The sequence below is a fragment of the Terrapene carolina genome, unplaced genomic scaffold, assembly GCF_002925995.2.
Source record: "Terrapene carolina triunguis isolate 2854851 unplaced genomic scaffold, T_m_triunguis-2.0 Scaffold62, whole genome shotgun sequence".
NCBI classification, from domain to species: Eukaryota; Metazoa; Chordata; order Testudines; family Emydidae; genus Terrapene; species Terrapene triunguis.
The window spans coordinates 35,481,964-35,497,138 of record NW_020664413.1 but is presented as its reverse complement, the minus strand read 5'-3'; the positions used below and the strand labels follow the sequence as shown (position 1 = coordinate 35,497,138).

The 15,175-nt window shown below is 42.6% G+C and overlaps 1 protein-coding gene across 1 annotated transcript in view; it reads right to left on the bottom strand.

Moving 5' to 3' along the window:
* The window catches only part of CERS6 (ceramide synthase 6), a 216,100-nt gene that overhangs the window by 129,836 nt on the left and 71,089 nt on the right, over positions 1–15,175 (bottom strand). The window contains exon 3 of the mRNA XM_024206806.3: positions 12,416–12,546. Within this exon, the coding sequence (XP_024062574.1) occupies positions 12,416–12,546 (131 nt within the window). The remainder of the gene's footprint in view (positions 1–12,415; positions 12,547–15,175) is intronic.

Below are 15,175 nucleotides of genomic sequence, written 5' to 3'. Positions count from 1 at the left end.
GGATCCATGCTGCCAAGGAGTGGGGCCAGAACAGGGGTAGAGGCACACTGCTTTGTACCAACTGCAGAACTTGTGGGCTGAACCCTCATCTTCTTCCACAGGGGAAGGATTGGGGGGGGGGATATCCTCCTCCTCTCCAGAAAGAAAGGAGGAGGAAACTCCTTGAGGATCTTTCAGAGTTGCCTCCCCAGTACCTAGCTACTACACACAGCGACTACAGTCTGCCCAGTGTTAGCAAATTCTGCATTTTAGCTAGGAAATGATTTCTCTGTGTCAGAAACTGAGATGTGGGCTCATCTGTCCTACTAGTTAGAGCCAGAGTAAGAACCAAAGGTCAGAGCTGGAATCAGAAGCTGGGTAAGGAAGCGGAGCTGGAGCAAGGCTGGGAACAAGGCAGGTATAGAAGCAATTACAGATCTGGGCACAAGCACTGAGCAGCCAGCTACCTCCTTCTGCTGCTGCTGGCCTTGAGAGCACACCTCCTGGTTCCCTTCAGCTAATTAGGAGGATCTGCCAATCAGGCAGCTCTGCTGTAGCTCATTCATTAGATAGCCTGGAGAGAGAGAGCTAGCTAGTCCCAGACTCAGCTGCTGGCCTTCGTTCCCGACACTATGCACTGCAATCCCCTTTGGGGGGGCTCTAGCATCTCCCAGGTACACCTTCACAGAATTCAGATCTAGCCTCAGAGCTAAATCCAGAGGAGAGGTGTAAAGCCGGGGTACCTGCTCTCGGTTCTGAATTTGGCCCTCAGCCTCCCGGATGGTGAAATAAGGCCCATCTCTTGCAGATGGGGGAAGGAAGAGCTCATTGTGAGGTTGGTCATGAAGTGAGATGTCTCAACAGGAGCAGGAGCCAAACAGGAAAGTGGAAAAGAAGCAGAGTCCAATAGGGATTCAGAAAGGGAAGGAGCAGTGGAGCATAAGCACTTCACCTGTAGCTTGTAGTCACTATGATGGTGTCCATGATCACTCAGAGCCAAGAAGTCGGACACAAGTCTGCTTCATTCCGTGTCCCAATTCTAACAGCTCAGCACTGCTTAACATGGGCTTTCTACATAATACAACTGGTTACAACTAGCTCTTACCAAAGCCTCTTAAAAGTACACAAAGTACACAAATAAACTAAAACTAAAACTGCTCCACTTGCAATAATGGCCCAATTTCTCCCCATATTGCATGTATGCGCTCATAATGCACAGTGACAGCCACTTGTCCCACATCTAGCAACATTTTCTTTACAAACCAGTTCCCCTGGTTCTTTCTGCTTATGAAACACTGGTTAGTCTTCCACTGTGTTAGATGAAGTGTTTCAAAATTTATATTGACGAATCAGAGGCTTATACAGCTCTATAATGCCATGTTCTGTTGCTTTCAAATCGAAGCTCACTGAATCAAACAGAATTGTAATGGAGTTGCTTCCTATTACTTCAGAGCTGACTAAGCAGCAAGGCATAACAGGGGATGGGAGTTTTTAAAGCAGCTCTGACTGGAGAGAACATATTGGTCAGTTGAAAAGCCAGCTTCCCAAGTCACAGTAACTTCCAACAGTACCTTCAGCAACTTCAGAAAAACTGGGGAGTAAAGCTTAGGCAGCTTAACTTTGTAGCTCTTGTACCTGTTACAATGCTTAGGCTCCTGCAGTGTTTAAAGCCTGCAGTATAAGCCTTTGGAGGGTTGGCAGGACTAAAGAGTGCCCCAACAAGATTAGTTCGAAGGACCCCAAATCCAACTCATTATGATCCATGCCATGAATATTTCTTGTTGTGTACTTTTAGGTCCTCATGCTGTGTTGCCCAAAACAAGTTTGGGCCTGAAAGAACTGCAGCTCTGCCACATGTTTCTAAATGGGTCTTTTAACCCACTTTTTATGAGGACGTCTATGAAGCTACTATGATATATGGAGAATTGGGCCATTTTAGAAAAGTTGGCTTTTCAGCTGAATAAATTCCACACACCCCAACGTTCCCTCCACTCCCCAACACACAGAGTCACATATTTTGGGTGCCTTGAGTGGGCCGGGGCTATTCAAAATTCAGGTCTGGGAGCTTATTGCCTTCTGTTTTTCTGCTACTGCATTAATGTATCACACACACGAGTTCTGATGCATTTTGTCAGGACTCCCACCTCCACAGATCAGAATTCTCAACATCCAAAGCAGCTGTCTCCATTTTCCCCCAGTTTAGGTTCTTGTATGTGGAATTATCCTGCTATTCAAGGAAAGTGAAGAGAACATCAGGTCACAAACTACCATAAAAAATTCACATGAAGGGTATGACAAACAGTTCTCTTTACTGTAGGCCTTACTGTAATATTTCACTTGGAAAAAAGATATACAATTCAAAACAATAAAGAAGGAGTAGCAACCTTAGTTTGCTTTCTTGGGGAGGAGAGTGCTTGAGGATAGATAAATTCTGTCTATGCATGTTCCTTCTAGAAGAGAGAGCCCCATTTCCTTCATGCACAGTACATGTATGCAACTATTGGTAACCCATCTTGTTTCAGAGACAGGTGAAAAGGCCCACTGCTCTTCATTCTGTTACATTTTCATTTGTCCTCACAGAATATCAGGGTTGGAAAGGACCTCAGGAGACCATCTAGTCCAACTCCCTGCTCAAAGCAGGACCAATCCCCAACTAAATCCCCAAATCTCTAAATGGCCCCCTTAAGGATTGAACTCACAACCCTGCGTTCAGCAGGCCAGTGCTTAAACCACTGAGCTATCCCTCCCACCATGTGTTTGTTTAGTCTACCTGAGGCAGTGTATTTGGTTTGAAGCGTGTCAGAGACTCCCCTTGGGATAACGAGCCTGGTGCATATCAATTTCTTTGTTAAATTGACGAACTCATATAAGCTTGCAGCGTCCAGCGGGCATAACTGGAGACTGCAAGACGGAGGTTCCTAGGGTTGTGTCTTGGACCGGAAATATTGGCTAGTGTCGTTCGGTTGCACAATCCAAGGAGCAGCTTACATGCCCCAGGAGTGGGGGTTCTCACAGCAGAGCAGGGCAGGATAAGGCTGGCTGGCTCCCAGAATTAAGGAGTGGAGGGACCTAGCCAATCACCGGTCCAGGGAGCACCAAGGGAACATCACACTCCCCTCCCCTGTTCCATCCCTCTAATCATTGTTGTTGCTCTTCTCTTTACCTTTTCCAGTTCTAATATCTCTTTTTTGAGCTGGGGCAACCAGAAGTACACGCAGTATTCAAGGTGTGGACATACCCTGGGTTTATATAGACAATGGGTTTTCCTCCTGTGACGTTACCTGATTAAAATATGACCATATAGATCATTGTTGCAACCACTGTTATATCCTGGATCAATCGGTCTTCAGCTGTCATTAAGACTGCGCTGATCACAACACGTCCTCCATTCTTCTCGCATTCTTGCCTTTCTTCTCCACGTTCGTCCGAAACGTTTAACAATGTCATCTTCCCATCTTCTTGAAGGCCGATCAGGTGATCTTTTCTGTTCTCGCGGGTACCACTCAATAATGATTGCGGTCCACCTATTGTCCATGAACCGTGCTATGTGGCCCGCTCATCATATTTTATTATATCTGCTTTCCACGACAATATCTTTCACACCGCTGCATTCTCTAATCATTTCATTTGGGATATGATCCAGAAGGGAAATTCCCAACATAGCTTGTTCCATTACCCTTTCAGCTACCGACAGCCGCTGTTCTTCTCTCTTTGTCAGTGCCCACGTTTCATTGCCATGGCTGGCAGCACTGTTGAATTGAAGATATTTGTACGTGTAGTCTTGTCGATTTTTCCTTTGAGGATGTCCTTGATGGAATTAAACACACAACATCCTGCCCGAATCCTTCGGGAGAGTTCTCCGTTCATGTCTTGGCGCATATTAACTTCTTGGCCCAAATATACGTACTGTTCCACTTCTTCAATTTCTTCTCCTGTTACCGTTATTCGGGCTTTTCGTAAGATGCCTGATCGCATGTATTTCGTTTTGCAATGGTTCATTTTCAGACTGACCTGACTGCTTTTCTTGTCAAGTCTTCATAGCATGCTCTGCAGTTGGTTGGTGCTTTCGGCAATTAGTACAATGTCGCCCGCGAATCTAAGATGAGATAATCGTTCTCCATTTATATTATCACCACTTCTCCAATTGATCTTGTTCATAACCATTTCAAGGCAGGCGGTAAATAGTTTTGGTGAAATCGTATCTCCTTGCTTTACGCCTTTCTCGACTGGGATGCGGAGGGGAGTTTTGAGGAGAGTAATGTCTGTTGAACAGCCAGTATTCGCTTCCTTCAACAAACCGATGTACTGTGTATTTATGCCCTGCTCTGCGAGCGCCTTTAATATTGTGTTGAGCTCGACGCTATCGAAGGCCTTTTCATAGTCGACGAAAGCAATGCACAGCGGGAGTTTGTATTGGCTAAGGGTAAATACATGGTCGATCGTGCTGAAATTTCGTCGAAACCCTGCCTGCTCTCTCAGCTGTTGTTCATCCAGACTCTGCAAGAGTCAGTTCGTTATCACCTTTGTAAAGAGTTGATAGATATGAGAGAGCAGGCATATAGGAAGATAGTTCTTAAGATTTTCTCGATCCCTCTTCTTGTACAGCAAGATAGTATTCGACTCCTTCCAGCTTGATGGTATTTTTCCTTCTTCGAGATATCGACTGAATCTTAAAGCGAGGGCCTTCCAAAGTTTTCTGCCTCCTGCGGAAATCATTTCTGATGTTATTCCATCTTTGCCTGAAGTTTTTCCCTTCTTCATCTGGTGTAGTGCACTTCGGACTTCGCTGATGATTATTGGGGGGACGTGTTCTTCTGACTCTTGGAGCGTTGGGAGAGGGACATTGATTCTTGATTTGAACAGTTTTGTACAGAACTCCTTGCAGACCTCCTCCATCCCTGCTCTGTCAATTACTGTCTCTCCATCCTTGTTCTTCAAAATTGTTACGCTCAATCTACACTGCGCCAATTCCTGCTTGCATGTCCTGAGGCTCTTGCGTGATTCAGCTGTTTTAAGGAGCTTTTCTTTCCAGAAGTTCTCAAAGTCGTCCTTCAGTTTTTGCCGTATAAGCTTGCACAGAATGGAGTACTCGAGGTTGTTATCAGAGCTCCTTTTCATATTTCTCCACTTCTCTAACAAGCTTTTCGTTTTGTTCGAGATTCTTCCCTTTGCCTTCTTCATCTTTTCAATTTCAGCTGCTTTTATGCAACGTCTCAGGTTGTCAGCAAAGATACTATAGTCCTCATCACACTTTTCCGTCTGGCTCCAGTCAAATCCAGAAATCACTTTCTTCAGCTTTGCTTCATCGAATGTCTTCGGGCGCTGTTTCCTGATTGCCATCTGTAAAGCTTTCTTTTCCACTACTTCGTCAAAAATCAACTTCGCTCTAAGCAGGCGATGGTCACTGCCGGTGTTGAAGGGCTTCACCACAGAGATGTCTTGAACTATGCACCTTTTATTGACTAAAATATAGTTGATTGCATTCATACTCTTCGTGTCTGGCGTGATCCACGTCCACCTTTTTGCAATCCTCTTTTTGTACCAGGCGTTTGCCATGTACAGTTCTTTGTTTCTGCCATCGTTACCAGCCTTTCTCCTCTTTCATTTCTTTCGCCGCTGCCGTATCTCCCTATAAACTTTTCACCAGCTTTCCCTCGCCCGACCTTAGCGTTGAAATCTCCCATCGTGACAGTGTAAGTGGACTTTTGCGCGAGGGCTCTTTCGAGCTCTTGGTAGAATTCTTCCACTTCTTCGTCCTCACTTGCACTTGTGATAGCGTAGGCCTGGATGACCTTGAGGATAGTTTTTGACTCCATCTGAAGATGCAGCACACCAGTACATGATGATATTAGCTGGCATGATATGACTTTCGAAACCCAATCCTTACTGACGATTAATCCGACTCCTCCAACGTTTCTAGCGCCATCTCCCTTTCCGAGCCTCACAGCGCTTCCATCCTTCCAGTTGACTTCCAACTCCTTCTTTCATCGGGTTTCGCAGATACTGAGGATATCGTATTTTATCCTTTTCTTCTCCTCCTCCATCAGATGGCTTAATGTTTCCTCCCTCGCCAGCAACCTACAATTGTAAGTACATACAGCGAGGGTTGTCCTTTTCCATGTTGGCCTAGCACCTGACATTTTTAGCAACCTCTCGTCACTCAATTTCCACTCCACCACCGAAGAACGGTTTGATGACACGCAGGGAACTAAGACCCATTTACTCGTGTTGTTTTAGCCTTTAACTTTAAGCCATCCCACTGGCTAGGCGGGCAGGCATACGTACCTCCTCAAGCTTAGCTAGCCTTCAACCTCTAAGGAGAAGGAAAAACGCTCTTTCCTCTGAGAGAGCAATCCCACTCCTTGGATTGGATAGTCTGACACCTTTGTAGCATGGTTAGACCTACCAAGGCCCCGCTACCATAGTTGTCAGATGGCCACGGTCACCGCTGCACCACAATGAGGCACTGAGGTACAATTTTGCATTGTTATATATTTGCAGCAAATATTGTACAAAGGTTGTCGAGTGAGATGTATATGAAAAGGTTATGATTTGCTGGTTATGCTTATGCTGTCTGTATGCATGTATCATTTTTGTATGTGAAGCTATGAGAATTGGTTCTATATAGACACTCCTCGGGTTACGCAAGACCCGACTTACGCAAATCCGCACTTACGGAAAAAGTTCGTAAACTAGAAATAGGAGGGGTTGTGGTTTTTTGGCATAATGGTCAGAGATACGTTTCCGATTTATGCAAAATTCGAGTTACGCAAGGCATTCCGGAACGGAACGCTTGCATAAGTTGGGGAGCGTCTGTACTTGGATTTCAAATGTTTGCTCCTGGGGGAATGCCCACAAAGTAATTAGCCACCACATCTTGGAGGAACTATTCAAATTGAGTAGCCCATCGAAAGAACATTTAACTGACAATGGACCATGGGAGATGCCTATCTACACTTAATGAAATTTCCTGCTGTGACTAGGCAAAATGCATGGACATGTGACTTGCCCAGGTGACTCCAAACTCCATCTTGTTGCTGTAATTTTCCACAGTAAGAACAATGGGATGCCCTCCACAGGGCAAAAGCTATAAAAGGCCCTGGCAACACCTCCATTTTGTCTTCATTCCTGCTACTTACCTCTGTAGGAACTTTGCTACAAACTGAAGCTCTGAACAATGGACTGAATGACCCATCCAAGCTGTGGATGTACTGCAGAGACTTGACTTAAGCCAGCAGTTAATTCCATCACTGCTACAAGCCTGAATCAAGAACTTTGCCATTACTGTATATAATTGATTCCTTTAACCAGTTTTAACTCTCACCTTTCTTTCTTTCATTTTATGAATAAACCTTTAGATTTTAGATACTAAAGGATTGGCATCAGTCTGATTTTTGGATAAGGTCTAAGTTATATATCGACCTGTGTATGTGGCTGGTCCTTTGGGATCAGAAGAACCTATTATTTGATGAGACTGGTTGTAAAGAACCACTCACCTCTGAATCCAGTGTTTTTGGTGGTGATATAAGAACTGGAATGCCTGAGTAAACTGCCTTTATGTTTTCCTGGTAGCCAGTGTGGTGAAACAGGAGTTTAATTTTATGACTGACTTGGTATATCTTATAAAAGAATAACCACCAGTTTTGGGTTGTGTTTGCCCTATTTCTCAGCAGTTGGTCCTGAATTTGGCATTCTCAGTTATGACCCACTAAGGCACAGTTACACCTCCCCAGGGCATAGTTTCAAAAGGGCTGATTGGAAGTGGGTCATTTGCATTCCCCTTACACCCAAATACTTCCTAGTAAATCCACTTCATACATATTGGTCCCAAAAGCCCTTTGAAGTTCATAATACCTTCCAGAGAGTGCATTAGCCAGTCTCCTAGAGAAGTTACATACACACAATTCCCCAATAACACATACACAATTGCATTTTTAATACAATGGACCCCAAAGGTATTAAACCTAATTCAACAAAGTTCAACCTAATTCAGTAAAGTTCATTCAGAATATTGCAGGAAATGATTAGTCTGTCACAGTCCCTTCTGGTTTCCTTGTATGCCACGTACACACAAAACGGAGCATGAGGGTCTAATCCAATTTGTGTTGAAATCAATGGAAGTAACTTGGAAGGCTCTTAGGGGAAGCTGGGTCAGACCTTCAAGTGAAGGAAAAGGAACAACAGAGAACAGCAGCAGTCCAGAAAGCCAGGATGGAAGAAGATCCCAAGCCTACTTAGCATGTACAACAATTCCCCATAAACTCTCTACCCTTAAATCACTGGACCCATTATGAGGAAAGGGCCAAGGTCTGTGGCTTTTTGCTCCAAAACAAATTCCTACAAAGCAACAAAAGAAGAGGCAGCATTAATTTTGCATATTCACTCGGCTTCAGCTAATACAATCAGGTTTATTAAATGCTTAAGCATGCTGGAGAATTGCAAAAGAGCTGGGGTTAACATTATTGGGTGCCCTTCACACTTACCACACAAAACCTCATTGCTAACTCTCACGCACAAGTTGTAAATGATCGGATTATGGATGACACAACCGATCTACCTGTCAATACCTAAAATAATCATCATTTGGCCACTTTTTAAAAAAGAAACAAAACTGTTCTTATTAAGTGATACCACAATACCTCAATTTTCCCCCTTCAGTTTGCCAGGTTTTATTTATTTGGTCTCAGGTACAGGAATTTCCATGGCACTCATCCCCATAGTATCTGAACTCCCAGACATGCAACAAAACAGAGATCTTTCCCTCCCCAAAGAAAAGTTTTGAGAAAGACAGAAACATACACGCACATGCACTAGAACAGCTAATAGCCGAGCAGTCGGGGTACTCAACTGAGATGTGGAAGACCCAGGTTGATGTCTTGCTCTGCGTAATTTGAACAAAGGACTTGACTCTAGGTAGCCCACATCCCAGGTGAGTGCCACAACCACCAGGCTACAGAATCTGTCTTTCCGCACCACCCTTTGGAGCTGTTCCACTTTGTATAAATAATTAGTCACTGGGCCACAGAAAGAGACTGACCCTATAGCCCAATGGTGTGTGCCACCACCACTGGGCTATTGCCTATTATGGAGTGGGTCGCTTTCTCTCCAGAAATTTAGTCATGGACCTAGAAACATTTTGGTTTTGACAAAACATCATTTTTCTATGGGGAAAAAGAGGTTTGTAAAAAAAAATTTGATCTGCTCTACATTTGACAAATGTGCTTTTACTTTATCTCCAAAGTGCAATAGATTTATTTCAGTTGCTGGCAGGGATGAGATTATCCCTGGAAGGACAGTGCCAGAATTTGGCCAAAACTGTATGGAGGAGATTGCGGTTACCTTGCCGTAGCTCTATGCGTACTTGTTACTTAAGGGAACATCTCAAAGGACCCTGCTGTCCTTCGCTGTGGATACTGGAATATTCAGCGAATCCCTGCTACAGGAGATTTGGAGCCAACCCCTTCTCTGTGAACATGTGCTTTATGCAGCCTGGGGTTCCAAAGCAGCTGCCCACACATGGATTCTTCATCTACAAATGGCTATCCCATTAAATTAACAGTTAAGCATAGTCCACAGAATTGGGGCAGAGATACTTTTTTTCTTTTTACTCCAAATTGGCTAATATTTCTGATTGGGGCAATACTCCAGGTGCCCCAATGTAGATGGATATGCATTGAACCAGATAACAAATTATATTGGGAAGGGAGAGTCTACAGTGATTTGGCACATTATTCAAATGAAAGTCCAACAACTCTATCCCTATTAATTAGATGAGCCAAAAACTGGACATGCCACTTTGCAGCCTGGTTACCATTTGACGCTATATATTGCATCATTTCTGATATCACTGACAATGCTAGCATGGTAACAGATTGCTGGGCATTCTGAATGCTGGAAGAGTATATCCTCACACTACCTGTACGTGTGTGGCCAATTTCTGCCCTTGGATAACACAGGCAACAGCCACTTGGAATCACATGCAGACAAAATTTGACCCATACTCAGTACTCTGCTGAGCCTCTACTCAACTGTTAATATTTACCACAGATGTCATTTTGCTTCTTTTGGAGCTGCATGTATTATTATTATTGCTATTAAATATTTATATCGTATGAGTGCCCAATGACTCTTGAATGAAACTGGCACTTAATTTTTTTTAATAGATTAACTGTCTTGCTGTTACATTACATCTTGGTCTCGTTTTTGCACTTTCTTTTACTGAGGAGTTTTAAAAAAAAATTAAGTCACCTCTCCCCCCCAAAAGATGTTATCTCATTACTGCACATTTTTTCCCAGCTGCATTGTCCATGCTTCAGACACCTTTTGCCCAACGTAGCTCAAATTCAGCACCAATTACTCCCTGTGAAATCAATGGAACTGCATAAGTTGTAAGTCAGTGATGAACCTGCCCCAAAATGAGTACTTTAGAAGTATCCTTCGGTGTTGAATTCAGCTGCAAACTCTTCAGTGCTTCCCTTCCACTTGCAGAATGAAGAGCCAAATTCCACTCCCAGTTACACTGGTTCAGGCCCAGCGGTGTAAAAGAGCAAAATTTGACCCAAGTTATGGAACCATACATCAAAGAGCTAAAAATACAACGTACAAACAGTAGCAAAGGTCTAGAAAGCTGTTAAGATCCCTGTCCTTTCCCAGGTGCTATGGGGATAGTATACAAATTACAATCCTCAGGGAAAATTAACTGAAGTCATTAACAACAACAAAATGTGATTCTTCTGCAAATTAAAATGATTAAGATCACCAGCTTCTGCCATCAAAAAGATCCAGAATCTTACCCTCGTATTATTAAATATTAAAACAATGGATTTTATCTGTAAATGCGAAGGAAATGAATTAAGAGCTCTGATGAATAAGGGCCTCTGTTTATCTAACAGGCAATTGCACTGGCACAATTTGTCATGTTTTATATGACAAATCATTCCAGCTCTCTGAGCTTAGATGGCAAATCTGTTTAACAGAAACACCTCCAGAGTTTCACCCCTCATTCAGTCCTTGTCTCAATATAAATAAAAGGCTGCTATTAGTGTACCACATTTGTGTTTGTTTTGAGAATAAATGTCCAGATGAATCAACTGTTATTTTTAAGAGTCAGATTCTGACCCATCCTGCAGAGGAGTGAATGCTAAAGCAAGGTTTAGGAAACCCTAAATAGAGAAATAATATAAAATACAGAAGAGAAACATGCAGTGCAGTAAGGTCTGCTGAACAAGCAAAACCCTGCTGACACTAATTCACAGTATTTTAAAATCACCTAAGGATTCTCAAGAGCCTCTTTAACATTTTATTCTCAACTCCAGCCTCAGTTTTTCTACTTCTGCTGACATCTGCTACCTAACAGCTTTCCCCCAGCTAACAGGATGCACAAGTGGATTCTTGAGCCAGCAATAATGTAACCGGTATACCAGAAAGGGTGTGTTGGAAATTGTATGCCCAATATTTCTTTCCTGCCGCCACAGTGCTTGTTAAGTCTCCCGACCCCAGAGGGAGTAAATCTTGCCTCAAACGTGTGACCTTCCATGTCTATAGAGCAACATGTTACCTCGGTACCATTGGGCTGGTTCTTCGAATGAATCAGAAGAAAGCAACAGAAGAATGTTCTCCCTTCATATTCATTATAAGGTAACGATCTATCACTTAGTTCCTTTTAAGAAAAAATTGCTCTAATATTTTAAGTAGATTTAATTTGCGAGGCTCTTTCAGTACAGATTAAGCATTAAAACACTTAATACAGCATGGAAATGTAATTTAGATTCTAAAAACAATGGGGTTCTATCTAGCAAAGGCTCGATATGAGAAGATCTGGTTTTAAAGTGAACAGGCATCAGGAAAGATTTCCTAAAGTAAACTCAAGTACATTGCGGAATAACCTCCCAAAGGAAGTGGGGGGGGGCTTAAATTGCTCAGTTATTAAATCTGGATCAGAAAAAAGTGCTAGAAAATGACAGAACAGGAAACCATCCTGCTCTGATAACAGGGATGGGCTAGGTGACCCAATAGGTCTTCATGTCCACCTCCCCATCTCTAGCTTCTTTCAAATTATATTGCTTCAAAACTGTGATATAAAGATGAATATCTCATAGCTACAAATAAGTTTTTCAAGCAATTTTGCCCCAAAGAACCAGCTTGCCACGCCCATAACTTTGCATCACCAGTCTCGTTTCCCTCCGTGTGTTCTAGTGTCTCTAAACTTCCCACAGTTTAATTTACATGCATTGTTTCCATAACATTCTAAAGGATCCTTTCAGTATATTCTTGCTCCTGTGCTCTTCAAGTGCCTATCTGATTTCCTTTGAGAAAAGAAGATTCTCTCAGTTCAAGGATAAATTAATTCCTTCATTTTGAGGAGAAACATTACAACCGGGGCACTTAACAAAGGAAGCCTATTGTAAGACATGCAAGAAAGAACACAGCTCCTTACATGCTCTCACAGAACTTTGTAAGAGTGCTGGGCTTTTCCTGGTTGCGTCTTTGTCGAAACCAACGCTGAATACTGCGTACATCCCAGTCCAGCTGCTTGGACAGGCCTTCCAGTCTCTTCTCATCTGGATGCTACAGAACAAAAAGTGATAAAATGACTGCAGATGCATTTTATCTTCATAACAGATATCATAATATTGTTTTATATTTAGATCCCTAAGACTGGTCATAAAGAACTCAATCCTATTGTACGACTAGGACTTACAGACTCTACCCTAGCTCTCTGCCAGCCTCATGGACAACTGGAAGTACAGCAAAGTCTCTTCATACAAAACACCTATTGGTGGATATATAATCAAAAACAGTACTCTAATAAAAGGGGCTAAGGCAATGCAGCTACATAGAGAAGTTTTAAAAGTTATTGGGGAAAACAGGAGGTTACAAATTGGCTTGGCAGAATTCGATTTTATATATATATCAGTTTGATGGGTAATATCAATATTTATTTTTAAGCTTTTTTTCTATTTTTCATCTCTTTAAATTTTCACAGTTGCAGAAAATTAAAGGTGAGTCAGACAAGGGAGTGATCAGACAATTATTTAATGACGGTAGATGTTGAGATTCAAAAAGTTAAAGTTTTATAACCGTTAAAAACACAAATTTTCAACACCACATCAGAATATACAAAATAAATATCCTTAAATCAAACTCTATTAGGTCCTCAGGTAGCATTTTTCTTACGTTTATTATCAATGGAAATATATTTCTTCAGCAGTGTGTGTGTTTGGTGAATTCAACATTTTCTGACATTTACCAGTAAAGAACTAATCTTTCCACGCGTAGTTATAACTGAAACTTTTTCTGCAACCTCACCTCTAGCACTCCCTGCCTATCAAATGCTATACACTCCTTGAGCAATGGGGCCTGCAAAACTGCTCAGCATGAGCCTTGTCTCTTTCATCACTCTGTGTATGTGTAACTGATGTAACTGTTGACATGACCAAGAGGATTGTTCAACTGACACAGAGAAACACATTTTCCTATACATTAATATTCAAAAACTACACTTTCATTTTTAAAGTGACAGCTTCAAAGGAAGTCACCTTAGCAACTGAGACAAACATGCTCAGTAAAATTAGCTTTACGTAGTCATTTTCAACAGCAGCAAACATGACTGTTACTACATTGGAGTAGAGGTTACGTTGCATACTGTAGCACGCATAAGGTGAAGGAAAACTGAAATTTACTGGATTTGAACACTACATGGGAAACAGGGGAAGAGGATACATTTCAAATTGTCTGTTGATGCTCTGTGTACAATATTCCACACTAAGTACATTCCAATATCCCCCATCACATTTTTTAAAAATTATCCTGAGAATTCACTCTGTGCATCTGTTTTCCTGGGGATAAGATTTGCTCCTATAAGCCAATTTGATATGGTGGATGAAATGCAAGTGCTGCTATAGTTAAGACTGTGTGAAAGTTTCCATTATATAAACTCCTAAAATTCCATGGATTAATAAACCTGAAATAAAATCCCCTCCAGGCTGAAATTTGGTATCTGAGTCCCCAGAAAAGGGAACAAGGGAGAAAAGGGTATTTTTTCTTTAAAGCTGAATTTTAATCAGTTCAGCCATTTGTTTTTCTTTTTAAAAAAGTCATTTGGAGTCGACACCCATAGGGCTTATACAGGCAGAGCATTCACTGTAGTCAGTGAGAGTTTTGCCTGGGTACAACTGTAGCATCTGGCATGTAACAAAAATGACCAACTTGCTGGCAGTGGTTTGTAAGTGTGGCTTGCCAAACAGCACAACCAGTTTCTGGGGTGGGGCCTGGAAATCAGCCCCCTGCTCTGTGCAGTCATGGAACTTAGCCAGACCATCACAACTTGTGGTTCACACCACAGCCACTGGACTAGTGAGCATGAAAATGATCCTCCAGCACCTGCCAGAGGTTCATCAGCCAGTTCCTTGCCAGAGTGTAAGTATCTACATTCCTTTGCAGCTCTAAGAGGGCTCCCCATTCTCCATTATATTCTCGCTGGAGCTAGTTCTATGCACCAGCTAACGTAACTCAGCAGGAATTAGACTGAATCTTAACACAGAGAAGCCCTGTATTTTTCTACAGGATCTCTGAGTCTATTATTCTAAGACACCTTCCCTTTCCCCCTGAATCTGAGTGGGAGTAGATGTAGTGGGCCTTTCAGACAGGCAGGTGTATCTGATCTACCCTCTGCAAGTATGCTGCCAAAATGAACCAAAGCAATGTGAGCATGGCACCTACGCTTATTAGAAGGGTAGACTACCAAACCAAGAAGGAGATCAGCTCCCCTGACGCAAGATGCGTAGGCAGGCGGCCAGCACCTAGAGCTCTCCAGGCATATTTCATCCTCTTCAACACCACCTCTGGTAACTTTAACCCTGAAGAAATGGCCAGTATGAAATCCTGATTTCGTTCTTTGTGAAAGCGATTCCTGCAAAGCCACAGGCCAGCTGAGACGTGGTGCTATGTTCAGCTGCAGGTTGGTGTTAACGTAAAATGGGAAGAATGACTAAAAGCAGAGGAAAGCTTCCTCTCGTGATATCTGTCCAAACGAAGTGGGCATATGCTAAGATCTTTAGACGAGGATAACGACACCTGATCATCACTGCATTCTCGCTGCCTAGCCTGATCAGGAGGCTCAGACAGTGCCAGGAACTGCTGCTAGGACAATCTGTAAACATTTCACCAACAAAATCCACAAACATGGAAACCCACA